General features: G+C 37.1%; 1 protein-coding gene across 1 annotated transcript in view; it reads right to left on the bottom strand.

Annotated features, from left to right (window-relative positions):
- Positions 1-14,263, bottom strand: part of OCA2 (OCA2 melanosomal transmembrane protein) — a 222,030-nt gene that overhangs the window by 79,839 nt on the left and 127,928 nt on the right. Inside the window, exons 16-18 of the mRNA XM_026074701.1 lie at positions 11,417-11,564; positions 9,674-9,731; positions 8,197-8,305 (exon numbers count right to left, since the gene is read on the bottom strand). Coding sequence (XP_025930486.1) covers positions 8,197-8,305; positions 9,674-9,731; positions 11,417-11,564 — 315 coding nt within the window. The remainder of the gene's footprint in view (positions 1-8,196; positions 8,306-9,673; positions 9,732-11,416; positions 11,565-14,263) is intronic.

Genomic DNA, 14,263 nt, shown 5'->3' with positions numbered 1-14,263 from the left:
CATCTTAAGCTAACATTGCTGCATGTCAGAACAGATAAAAAGGTAACAGGCAGAGGAATGAAGCAGGAGCAAAGAGGAGAATATTGCTAAATCAGGGTAAATATGCCAAACTCCACTGATTGTTGCAGCTGATGCCACGTGGAAGAAAAGTCTGTAGATCAGCAGCTGTAACCACAGCTGGAAGGAGTGCCATAAAGGGTTGAGGGCATTCAAACAAGAGAAAGGTGCACTAAGACATCCTGCTACAGTAAGTTGGGCACTCTTGTCAGATGCTACAATTTGTTGCTCTGTTGCCTACCATTATCAGGCCAGGAATTAAAGAAAAAACGCTAGTTATGGAAAGCACTGTCACTGCTTCATATAGGTGCAATGTTAATGGAAAATTAGTAAGAGACGCTGCCAGTGACAAGAGTGCATAGGATGAGTAATTACAGATAAAAGGTCATTCCTATGGATGGAATCCAAGTACTTGACAATGAACTGGAGCACAGAAAAACAATTAACTATTCAATCAGTATCAACTGTCACAAAAGATGATACAAAAGATATGCAGTATCTAAAAATAGAAAAAGCAAAATACCAACCTGCAGTGGGAAGAAGCAGGTAAGGAGCTCTGAGGGAGAGCAGCGCAGGCAGAAAGGCAGCTGCCAGGAATCAGTGGGGTGAGGTGGGCTCAGAGGGCAGCTCTGAGCAGCAGCGCCACAAAACCAGAGCCAGAACAGCCAGGCGTCCCTACCCGATGCATCCTGGAGATGTGTTCAGAAAAGCCTATGCTCTGGAAGCCAAATGAGCAGAGAAGCTTATAGCCTTTTTCATTGTCATTGCCTTCATTGGATTAGTATACTTACTGCTCCAAAAAACTAAAAGCTGATCCATGGCTCAACGAAGTCAACAGAAATGCTCCTGTTTTTGTCTATGGACTTTGGACCGGACTCCGAATACAGAGACAATTCAGTAAAATCAAAGTCCTTCCAATTTGATGCAGCCCTGTTCCCCAGTAAACAGAGTATTGCCTGTGGCCTAATAGAGGAGCTGCCCACAGGCTTTGTACTAACTGTGCAAGGCCTCAGGACCTGGCAGGTTTCGCCTGGACTTGGCTAGGCTTGCTTGGAGCTTTGTCTTAGCTTGTTTACTTGTTTCAGCAATTGCCTAATGATTAGATGGATATTACCTAATTTTAGTTTTGCTTAGCTTTGCATACGTGCATGGTTTATGCCTGTTGTTACTAATTATTATATACATATGAATAACAATTAGCAATGATGTGTAGAATGCACTATTTATGACCCTAGCATAATGATGCAGTGTAAAGGAGTACAGACAGGGAGTGATAGCAAAGGTCTTGAAGGTCTGGGCACAGGATGATACCAAAGGCCCCAGGGCTTACAGCAACTCAACAGTGGTTAGTTATGGATAGTAATGCAAACTTAGGAGCGGGACAAGACCCACTTTAGGGATAACCAAAAGGACAAGGAACAAGTATGTAACATACGTACAGCACACCATATATAATAAAATTGGATGTAACATGGAGTTGCAACCAATGGAAAAAAAGAAAGGTGTAAGACATTAGAAGGCATATGAAAATGGGCCCAAATGGACCGAAGCCACCAGGAAGAAAAAAACATCAACACCATACACCCTCTGGTAAAGAGGAGAAAGAAAGCCCTATCACACTCCTCCCAGCAAACACCTGAAGATACCAACAACTCATCATGACTCCTCCCAGCCTCAAACTGGATCTTAGCACCCTGCAGAGCATGGAAGCGTGACCATAATATTAGAAAATAAGGGGTAGATGCTAGGAGTGTTTGGGTTTTTTTGTATAACAACTTTTAACTGTAGCACTATTAATGAGTTTTGTATTAATTAGATAATTTGGACTATAAGTGTTAGTATTATTGTAAGGGGACTAACAATAACTTTGTTGTGTTTTGCTTACAGTGACAAAACTTTTAATTAGACTAACAATAAATAATTAGCTCATATAAGGGGTGTTCCCTTTTTTGCTCACAACATGAGCATAGCATCATCATTGATACTTTCAAAACCAGAGCCAACTATCATGTACAGAGAAGGTATCCCTAATCCAAATGTTTTGGGGACCAAAACTATCTACTTCACTGATATGTGTGAAGTAGTTTCCAGGCAACCACAGTTTATCCAGGCTGGTATTTTGAGCTGTATAGAAAAGGTCCATAAACATTGGTTTCCAGGCTTTGCATCTGGTTCTTTAATTTATCAAACCATATAGGAAAGCTAGCTTTGAAAATGAAATGACAAGGAAAGAAATATTGATTGTAACAGATTTAAATACAGTTGATAATTCAGTATCGTTTGAGCAGTCAATACCTATAAGCTCTCCTCAGCTAAAACTGATTACTACCACAGACCCTAGATATTTTGGAGAAAAATGTTAGACTCGGTGACAAATTAGAGAACAGATGTGCACTTTTTACACCAAGGATATACTGATATAAGATCTGAAAACAGGATAAACTTAACAATGTGGCTTTTGGCATTAAGCCTTTCCTTGATTTAATCTATGATGTCATACACCAGCTTTTATAGTTTAATATGCTGTCTGTCTTACTGGGATTTTCTGTATTCTTAGCACTAAACTATTATATACCAGCCTTTTAAATTCATCTGTTCTTTCAAACGTTTTGTAAATAATGCCTCAGTAATATTGAATAATTTTATAATGGACCTTTCATTTTAACTATTGCCAAAATTCACCTGAAACCAAGCATTTCCGAAATAAAAATATTTCTCTTCTACTCCCTCTCTACACATACAAATGTTTAGAAATTGTGAGAACCTAGGGTTTTTTTTTTTTTGGTACATATAATTTTAGTGCTTGTAAACAGCAATAGATTTATACAACTCCACCATCATACACTATGGTAGCATAAAATGGTTTGATCTGCTTATCACCAGCAGCAGAGGAGAAAAAAGTTACAGAATAACAGTTCAAAGTGTAAAAATAGGAGCCTCGTAGATGCTCTGGAGTTAACATGCCATTCAGACTAATGGAATCTGTCCACACTTTTCTCAGGCATGAACTCCTGCTCCATGGCAATTTATAAATTTTTTAACCTGGCAAGTTCTGCTGCACACGGTGAGATAGGACTTCACCCACAGAGCTGCTGTGGAGTGACTCAAATTAAAAATGTTTTCACCATTCAAAAGAAACTTCCTAGTACAAATTCAGAAGCACATACTGTGTCTCAAGGCCAAGACAGACGTTGGGGACAAAAGTTTATTACAGTTCTTAGGCAGATGCACTGCACACGTGGGACCAAAACACTCACGCACTATGTTTATTTCACTAGTGCAATATGCATTCTTTTTTAGCTTATGGAATTATATGATTTAGTCAAAGATCTCTAGGCTTAAAGTCTCTAGCACAGGTTACAGCATTGCTAATTCTCATGCAAGCCTTTACACATACTGTCCCTGCCAATCTGTCTCAAAGTTGTTAAGAAATAATCATTGCTACGCTTGATTCTTTGTACCATTTGTTGAAAATGTTGCACAAAAGAAAGTAAAGGAGGTTAGCTGTTAAAATCTTAGTAGGCTGCAGTAACGGAGAACTAGCTTCAGTGTTTCTAAGCCAAGTAAACACTGATATGGAACTTTTGACATTCAACATTTTAGTTCTGTGATTCAATAGCAAATTCTAAGTGAGTTCATGAAGTGCTGTAGGGCTATGCAGGCCTTTCTTCATCACTAAGCAATCTACCAGACAAATGTCACTCAGCCCTGAGTCTGTTATAATTATTGGTTCAACTGTGTAAATTACAGTAAAAACTGACAACTGTGCATGTCCACTTAAATAAAAGCAGGACAAAAATTAAGAGAAATTATATTGGAGCAACTTTAGAGCCAATCCACTTTCTTGAATTTGAGGTGTTGCTCCTCTGGATGGTAAGACAAAATTTCCACTATAATTTGCATAACATTCTTGGTAGACATCATTTGTTTTTTTGTTCTGTTGATGCCCTTTCCAATTAAGGTATTTAATTTCTCCTGTGGATTTCTTCAAAATTTCTTATAAATTATGGAAATGAGTCAGAAAATACGATAACCAGTATCTAAAGGAGTGACAATACAACAGGAGTCTTTTGTATCTGCAGCAATTGAACACATTTTTCATTCAATGCAACAGCATTAAAATAGAAAGGAGGCTGCACACTATGGCCTACTGAACACAAAGACAACAGTTTAAATTAAATGAAAATCATGAATGCATTCCTTTCACACTGTTCGAGTCACAGGTTTCAAATGTTTCAAGATACCACTAGTCAGAGAAATTGCTAATAGTTTCCTATTTCAGATCCTCAAAAGGATCTGCAGCAGAATTTTGCTGAATAAAAGAAGTCAAGACAATCAGAAGTTAAACCACAGTGAATATAGATGACAAGAGAGAGTTTTCCAAGAAAAACTAGATTTAACTACATAAATGAGTTCTTGTCAAACAAGATAACAGTTCAGTGTATACATGGAGAAATTTTAGCTCTAGAAAAAGGACAACAGTGAAAATTCAGGCCTAGGATGTTTGCTTGGCATGAGTTTTGATTTATAGAACTTATCCAGCTATCCAGAAAGGTCATAGTGATCCTGTTTGTTGCTTAAAAGGGTAAAAACATGATTTTTTAAAAGTTGATAAGTTTGGGTTGTTTGCTAACATTGCTTTGCTTAATAATACCAAAGTTGATTTTAGTTAGTAATGAAATCCCAAAATTATCAAGCATAAAGCTGAGTGTCCATCTAACTGCTATGTTTTTGCTTTCAGCTATTTGCGACTAAAACTTACTACAGTTTGACAAGATGATCTCTGCTTTATAAGGAGTGAAGTGATGTAGGGTAAGGTGAATCTTTTTGTAAAATAGACCTTGAAAGTAGGTCTGATGAACCACACCTGTTGATCACTTCCACTGATTATTCATCATCTCCATTGATTATTTTAAGGGGAGCTGAAGGTAATTAGTTTATGGATGTCTGGTGTGCAGACATCCATATCGCCAGAGGAACCAGAATGGGATCAGGCATGACTGATTCACTCTGAGCATTCTCTATTGGAAAAAAAAAAATCTAGTTTATATTCTAAATAAACCTTGCTTTATTTTACTTTAAAAGTCTTTGTTCTCTTTTGGGGACTCTCACTATAGTTCAAAGCTCTAGGCATGTCTGCCTAAAAGTTAAAGCCAACACAGGATCCAGGTACAATCCTCAAAGGGACTTTACGTTCATCATTTGTTTTCCTTTTTCAGATGCTTTATCAATGCTTTAGTAACAAAACATAATCCCACAGGGACAGAACAAAGACACTGTGGAAGTCTTAACTTTCAGTTTTCCATATCTATTTGTTTAAAGTCTCAGTATTAACCTTGCGTTAACATAGCTATTCCATAGAATTAGACTAAATAAATTGATGAGCAGGTACAAGACAACTGAGTAGCACGTGTTCTGCATTTTAAAAGACTGTTAAGTATGCTAATTTTATTATTTAAATTAAAATGTCAGTTCCCTCAAATTATATCAATGATTTCAAGTTAATAATGGAAAAAATATATCAAGGCTGGGGACTGATAAAGAATTCTGTAATCTCTCTAATTCACTCTACCAAATACAATTAAAAGTTATTAGATTTCTAACACTTCAGCTTCTGTATTAAACATTATTCTAGTAGAAAATTAAACACTGAACTACAATCTACTTTCATCTTTATGAGAAAAACATATTGCAGAAATTTAACCAAACCATCAGAGTACAAAATGTGCTGTATTTTAAGAAATGTGTTTCTGTATGCTGGAGGACTAAAATCCACAGAGAATCACAGTAGCGTTACTTCAGTAATGGTATATAACTGATAGCTGACATCAAGATAGCGGAATTCAGGAGTCACCAATAACATCTCAGTACAAGCTTGCAGGTTCCATTAGATGTTAATGGAAATTATACATATGACTTAAGAACATTTCTTCATTAATCTGTTAGGTTTGCCATGAATACATAACAGGGAGAAATTATACAAAATACAGACAACCCTCATTTACTTTCAAGGTTGCATGTGAAGATCAGCTATCGAATAATAGAAACCTGCATTGCCAGCCTCGCCAGTTTTTTCATTTATTTTATTGATGTAAAATGGCACAAAAATAGTAATGATCAGTTATTAAGTTTCTTCCAGTATTGACTCCACCTACTTTACCATTTAGAGGGCATACCTTACGAGGGGTATATGCAGCCAGTGCTATGTAGTTTTTACTGACTGTGTGTGGGTTTTAAAAACACTTTTAGATGTTTAATTCATAAAATCTTACACGGTTCAGAGCCTACTTATCAGAGACAGGAAAGTAAGGGTGAAAACTGACTTTTTTCTGAACTCTCTCCTTATATTCTTAGCCATGGCAACTTCAAATGCCTTCCCACGTCTTTAATTCCTCCATCATCCTACACCTTGGTAATATAGCACTTTTGCTGTTACAATATTTCAGTATACCTTTTAACTTCTTAACAGCCAATAATCTTGATTGACTGAAGTTTCCCATTTCCCCAGCAAATACTCTGGAACATAGTATGTTCAGCTGTGACACTGGCAGAAAAGGAGAAGAAAGCCTGGCTGAGATATCTCCTTTTCTAACCTCATGCTGCTCCAGGGCACCAGGACTCCTACTACACACCAACAAGGTCTTGCTGAGTGTATCTACACTGTCAGGTAACTTCATAGCCCAAGTCCACAGCAATGTCTTAGTCCCCCTTGCATAAGTGTTGGTTTGTTCCTAGACTCCTTTTTTTGGAGGGACCCTTCTTGTTTCCTCTGAAATAAAAATAAACCAGGTGTAGTTTTGGAGACAATTTCAGGGATTGTGCCCAAAAAACAGCATAGGTAGACTGCATCCAGTTTGAGTCTCTCTGTCCTGTACAGTCCAACATTATACCAAATGGCTTTGCATCCAGGGTCAAGGATCAATCCCAGAAACAAATACATTTAGCAGCTTAGCTGTACCTACTAAAACACATTGCTCCAGACACAGTAGCCCATATCCTCCCACTTGTGCTGGCACTATCCAACACTGATATCTCCTCGGATCCCAGCAGAGAGAGATGCTAACCAGATCAGGCCACTTAAACACAGTAACCTATATCCCTGCTAGGCAAAATAACAGCCTGCTGCTACTGGTAGCTTACCAAGCCAGTCAACATACCTGAAGTGTCAGCAATAGACACGGTAGGTTTTGTTTTTAACTTGCTCACTGCTGAACAACTGTAACTATTTCAGGCATAACAAACCTGGATTTAAATGTAATATGAGAAAAATAAGTGTATGCATAGCCATTTAACTTATGCACTATTCATCTGTGCATATTACATTTCAATCAGTGATTTATTGATTATGAGTTACTTTTCTTCAAAACTTGCTTCTTTCAGTCACTGGGATGGATGTACACAGTAGAGGAACTGAGATTGCATGAGAAAACATAAATCTGAAATTCCCTTACTTTAAAGGGCTTAACGGCCTAAAAAATTGTTAACTTTTTATAGGTCAATGCACAGATCAGTTTTATGACTGCCCTTCAGTTATTTGGTTCTGTTTTTAGAACATGCAGAGCATTTCCTTATATAGACATACACATATCTATACAAAAACCTATGCATATAAAGTATGCATCTATCTACTTGTCCTATTTCAACATCCACAATGCTTTCAGTTGTTTCATTTCACATATACACAGTGTTTCCTTGATTTTGTTTTGGGAAATGATTTATTCTGGCAATACAGTAATGGAGACTGGAAGTTATAGAGTTATTTATACTTAACAAATGCCTGACTACTTTAGTATTCTTATGTAGAGTGATTATTTTCTGATGTCCACAATGAATCTTGGTCACTCATTCAAACCTATAGTAACCATGCCAAGATCAGGTTTGCTTATTCTGTAATGTGTATCCACCTAGTTAGTAATGGGAAGTCAGAAAAATAAAGTCATGAGAACTACCTGTTTTTCCTCCTGGGGTGACTGGGACATGACTATATTTTGAAAACTTGTTCTGAGAAACTGCTGTTCTGATTAACATGGTGGAATTGTAATACAACAGACATGTATAATAGGACTTTCTGAATGGAACTAGATGCAGAAAAATATTACTGTTTTTTCTATTTAAATAGAGCAAAACTATGAAACTTACCTAGATCCAAGTGGATGCCTGGAACAAATGAGTTCAGAAAAAACATAAGAATAACACATCCTAACACAGTCAGGCATTTGATGAGAAGAATTTTGTCTGTTATTCTGTGCTGTAGACAAGAAAAAAAAATTCAAAAACTGTATTAAAGAAGGAGCTATCTATTATGCATAGAGTTCACAAAAGCATGCATGAAGCACAATCTGCTGTTCCTATATTGTATATCCTCTTCAACATGAAAGGCAGAAATATTTAAATTGAAGCATTTCATACATACCTATAAAATCATGAATATGTAGGGAGGCCCAGTGTGAATGTAAAAAACACAAATAGCTAACCTCTGCTGAATACATTCAGTTGTGTTCGGCTACCCCCATTAATACAGTAGGAAAAGCATGGTTGAAATGCAGTTCCTACTACAGAGGGAACTCCAGGTCCTCTGTGGTTTCATGAGCCTGGAAAAAAATCACCCTTTGTTGCAGTTATGCTCTGAAAACCTATAACCTTCCCTAGAGGTCAAATCTTTCATCTTTCCTCTCCCTCTTTCATGGACATGTCAAGACCCTGCATCCCTGTTCCCAGCTGCATATGTCTCCCACTCAGACCCAGGCTCCTTCTACTTCTCTGCTCCAGTCTCACTTTCTCCATCAACCCAGGGAATCACCTTCTCCCAGCATGAGTTCCACTCTTGTTTCCAATCTCTTCCACACAATTTAAAACTTTATGAAAATACAATTTAATCTCTAGTCTTTAGTAAAGCTGTCTTTTTTGCAATGCAGGGGAAAAAGTCTAAAGCTTAATAAGAAATCCTRCTCTTGTTCTGTTTTGGTATAACACATTGGACAGCTAAGTCCTGGTCAAGGACTTGAGCTCCCAAACACCACCCCAAAAATAACAGGCCTGGATTCATTAGTGAAGCTGGTGAGGTGGAGAGGAGACAATGTTTAGACAGTTAGGTGAAATTAATCCCACTAGGGAGCGTGCATCTCATCAGACTCAGCTTCAGCATAAAGACAGACAGTGCTAATGTGTATGCAGCAAAGAGAATGGGATTTACCCAAATGCTTTATCCATACTTGAATAATAAAACAGGCATGTTACAGGCAGTGCAATAAATTAGAGTTGGTATTAAGTACATCAGTAGTAGTGTATTGTATAGTTATGTATCATGGTTATAAACAACCTACTGACCTTTTCCAAGTCCTTCCAGGCATGGATTAAAAATTTAAGAAAATATTGTTGAATCATTTATTGGGCCTTTAAACAATACTTTTCTAAGGAACGTAAGTATAAAATCTGATTAAAATTGTCACAATGTTGTTCAGCAGCCCTGTCCCACTGAGAAGCAAGCTGCTTGCCTACCAGCATTTCTTCTGCTCATGGGAGTTATTAAATTTGTATTGGATTCAAAGCACTCTCTGCACTCTCTATAAAGGTAGAGGTCCACTTACATTGATGCTGAGAACTGCCATCTACTTACTTTTTTCTGGAGTTCCTGAATATTTGTTTCCCAGTTTTTATCTTCTTGTGAAATTTGCCTGAAAGAAAATGAGACCTGCTTTTTTCCAGGGTGAAATTAGAGCTCTGCCAAGAGGATTGCAATAAATCTCTCTCATCAGAACTAGACCGCCCTTTTCCCTGTATGCAGCAACTCATACCACAAAGGGACCCTGGCCTTCTTGAGGCCAGTACAAAAACTCCCATGAGAATTCACTTAAGACTCCACTTTTGTAACACACTCCATTAATGCACAGGCCCTTCTGTTCATGGAAAGTCCCACAGATTTGGAAGGAACTAGCCTCCAGAGACAAGTGAGCCCTGCTATAGGATCTGGCCATAAGCAATACATAGATCACTTAATAGTTTCAGAAGCTGATGTGTGCCTTTTTGAGATAAAACAAGGGTCATGTGATAATACCAAAAAGTCAGAATACATATATTTTACATTATATTATTACATTATATATTATCATTTTATAATGAAGTTTTTAAGATCTGAATAACTTCATTGTATTATCAGCATAGTCAGCCCTCCGGCAAAAAGCCTTGGGGTTTGCAGCTCAGCAGCTCTGTTGCTAACACTAATGGATTTTTATGCTGCTACACTGTACTGGAGGAATCTTGACTCTCAAAATCAAATATATGATTTTTATTTACTCTTCAGAAGTCACCTCTTTAAAAGGTCATAGTGTCTAATAACAAGTTATTATTTTGTGGAAAAGGAGGTTATTTTAACAGATTTTTTTTGTCTTTTAATAGTAATACTGTCAGACCATCAAGCACATCATCAGCAAAAAATCTATGTAAATAAAAATCACCTTACTACTGGAATAGTTTCAGAAATCAAATTTACATGTCCTTGCTCACACTGCCTATTTAATTAACATGTTTATTAATGAAAATTAATTAGTTCAGTTTCATGTTAGCTTAGAGTCAATTTCACTGTCAGAATATTTAGCACTGCTATTCTCAGACATCAAATTCCATAGAGCAACAGCTGTTTTTTCTGGAATATAAACAAAATAGGTTTAGCATTTTTGTTAGTCATCATTTATAAAAATCTGCCTTTCTATACATAAAAAAGCTAATTATGGCTATACTCAGGTTAACACTGAAGATTTGATTATGAAATAATTTTAAAATGCAGTAATTAACTGATGGCATATTTTCCAAATTCATCACTTCACTGAAAAACACTTGAATTTTTCAGTAAAAAGATATATATAGCATTTCACTACACTGAAGCCACTATTGCAAAGAAAAGTCTAACTTTTTTTTTTTTTTTTTTAATCAAAACTACTTGAAATTTCTAGCCTTTAAAATCTGGGTCATATTGACATCCGTTTTGTCCTAAAATACTTTGTGTTTTAGTAAGGTTGAGTTTGGTTCTTCTTGCCTGCACCAACAACCACGTGATCAAGAGGTGACTAAGAACATAGGTCATGCCCCAGTGAAGAAACCACTGATCTACACTTCCTGTTCTGCTTAAAATAACAAAAGGTGAGCGCTCGGCATATTGAACAGAATAGAAATATCACCACTGATTTTAGCAAAGCCATGCTGTCATCCCTATTTGTAGGTTAAGATGACTAGGAGCCCCCTGCTGAAATGGGGCTGGTCCTACAAACTGCCCATCCCTGTAGATTGTCCCTGTCTTGTCCCACAGCACTGACGTCTGCCCTGCTAGGACTGGGACAGGGGATGTGAGCTGGCACTCTCTCACCTTTGGAAGGTCCTGAGCTTCTTCCCCAGGAGTATCTCCAGAGTCAGGACCTTCTGCATCAAGAGGCATTTCACTGCTGTCTCTTCTCTGCTGGCAGGGTTAATACGCTGTGCTGTTAATCTCCAAACATAGATCTCATGTTTCAGTTCTAAGAAGAAGCAAAATTACTTAGCTTAAGCAGGTATTCATGCACATGAAATCAGAGACCGAAGAATATGTATAACATGCCCTGGACTCAAAGCTGTTAAAATGCTTAAAACTTAGATTAGATTTCTCATGAAACAAGCCACTTAGGAGGCTGTTCTTACCATTCATTTAGCAGAGTTGAAGGGAATGGAAAACAAATAGAAATATTTTATAATTTTAAATAAATTAATCTCAGATTCTGTTTCCAAAGAACAAGAACTGTCTTCAAATGCTTGCAAATGGCTTCCACAAGCTTTAGTTCTAAAATCCTAGCACATTTGCTTTTCATCAGAAAATAAACTACCAATATACATTATTCTGCTGCTAACATGATACTAGGTACTTTGTAATTATGAATTAGATCAAGAGCTCCTTTACTATATTCAGAACAGACAACATCCAAATAAATGAAATTCCACATATTTGTAACTTACAATATAAACCATGATTCCTGTTGAGTGCCTTTCCATTCACTTGTTGTCATAATGTGAGGAGAAACAGAAATTTAGCACTGTGTTATGAAATATTGTTTAATAGCATTTTAAAGGCTTCCTAAGAGGACTTGTTTCTTAGGCACTGAAAATACGCACAAATACAGCTACCATATTCTGCATGCTGGCCCAAATGGCATTTGCTCCTGTGCAAGTTTAACCACACTGATTATCACCTGAAATCCAAGGATTTTCAAAATTTTGCTTTATTTTTTCCAGTATTGTCAAGGCCTCAGAGAATGACTGAAAACTCTGTGTTCCCATTCAGGGAGGGCCTTAAATTGGGCATACCAAAAAAAGCTTTGGATTTTCCAGGAAATTCCTAAAGAAATAAAAGCAGACTATTCATGCAGAAATTTTCTGCACAAATGCATCCTGATAAACCAAGAGGACATTTCCTTACTTTTCCTTTCCCCCCAAATTACCTATCATTGAAGGCAAAGTGTCAAGAATTCCAATCTACATTTTAATGATCCCTGTTCAAATGGCAAGTTACAAATGGATGTGGAATTCTTTGTGCCACGTAAGCAAATTATATGCATTATTTATAAAATATACATCATATAAATATTATTAAATTAAGAACTATTTTAGCATACTTTGATGTAGGCAGCAATATTAACATTTACTGCTGCAAGTCCTTAGCAGTTCACAGTATCAGTATCAAAAAGAGTACTAAATGTGCATTTAATCCTCCCTCCCTTTTTGAGTAAGTATTTCCAGTGATAATACAGAGTAAATCATGTAAAGATTGACCCAACATGGAATTAGGCCTGACAGAATTCAAACTTGCATGAAAAAAGTGGAGGTGTCCAGAGAAGTCATAACCTGCCTGCACAGTTGATACAAAAAAGGAATCTGAATGATTCACTCACATTTTGAACAGCTCAGTTCTATAAATGAGCACACAGCTTGCAAGATATCAAAATGGTAATCTTTGCCTGGAGTTTGCAATATAAGGCCAGAAATGTAAGTTCACCCTATCTAAAGCCCAGTGACTATCCCAGGTTGTTAAACAGCGTTCACTTAGAGCATTTCTTCCAAAAAGGGATTCATACCTGAACCACAGATATAAAGAAGTGCAGAATCTACCACTTTCCTTTTTGATTTATTTGATGATTCTTGCTTTGGCTTTGTGCAAATGCCCTGTCCTGGTCATCATTTACCTTTCCATCAACATTTGTCGCATCCACAAATACATATCAGGAGTGATTTGTCATTCTCTTCCAGATCATAAATGAGAAAGTGACACAGCTCTGGGCCACAGCTATGTTTTGCCTCCCCATGGAAAAATATTTTTCAATCGTTTCCTCACAAACCGTTTTGGGGGTGGGAGGAGGAGGATTTGGGTAGACAGGAGCTGTGCAAAAAACAAGTTTCAAAACACAGAAATGGTAGATTTTTTTTCTTTAATAGGATGAAAAGATTAAAACTTAAGTCTCTGAATTTGTAAACACTGTAAATAACTATTTATGAAAGAAGCTAGTGACCACATATTTGGGTTCTGCTTCAGCTCCACAGATAGTTTCCGGTCATTGGGTAACAAGATATTTCCTTTGTCAGCTTCCACCTCATCATGTCCACACTGAAAGAGGTCTGAAATCATGAGCTGGGAAGTTACTCCTTACTATATAGACCAGCAAGACTAGATGCAGAAAAACTGGAATGTGGCTTTCTTGCATATTGTCTCCTGTTTCTCTTTGCTCCAAACCTCCAGACAAAAGCTTTTTCTTTGAAAAAGTTTCCTGAGTCCTTCATGGTGAAAGAAATATTTCTATGATCCTACATGCTGTCTTAGCCTGAATGAGACAGAATCTTTTGTATTTCATTTAAGTAGGTGAAGTTGGGGAATCCTGTCAGCAGGTGAACGGTCCTTTTTGTTCTTCTCTTTCATGCAACTTTCAAGTCAATTGGACTGTGGCTTTGAACTTGTCTCTCATCATCAGTCCAAAAGAAAGAGTATGTTACTGTCTTTTTCAGTGGCAAACACTTGTGAAGCATGATAATGCAGTTTGCTATTCTGCTCTCTTGAAAGCCTGTCTTTGCTGCAACACCTTTTCTGATCATGTCTGTTCATCCTACCATAGCATTTCCCTTCATCCTTTCCAGGAGAGATTCCACCAAGGTTTCTCCTGATGGAAGAAAGTTAAATCTTTTATCATCTAACTGA

This window comes from Apteryx rowi, unplaced genomic scaffold (assembly GCF_003343035.1).
Source record: "Apteryx rowi isolate R43461 unplaced genomic scaffold, aptRow1 scaffold_396, whole genome shotgun sequence".
In the NCBI taxonomy this organism is placed as follows: domain Eukaryota; kingdom Metazoa; phylum Chordata; class Aves; order Apterygiformes; family Apterygidae; genus Apteryx; species Apteryx rowi.
Note: the sequence above shows the minus strand (reverse complement) of the source record. Positions and strands in the feature narration are given on the sequence as shown.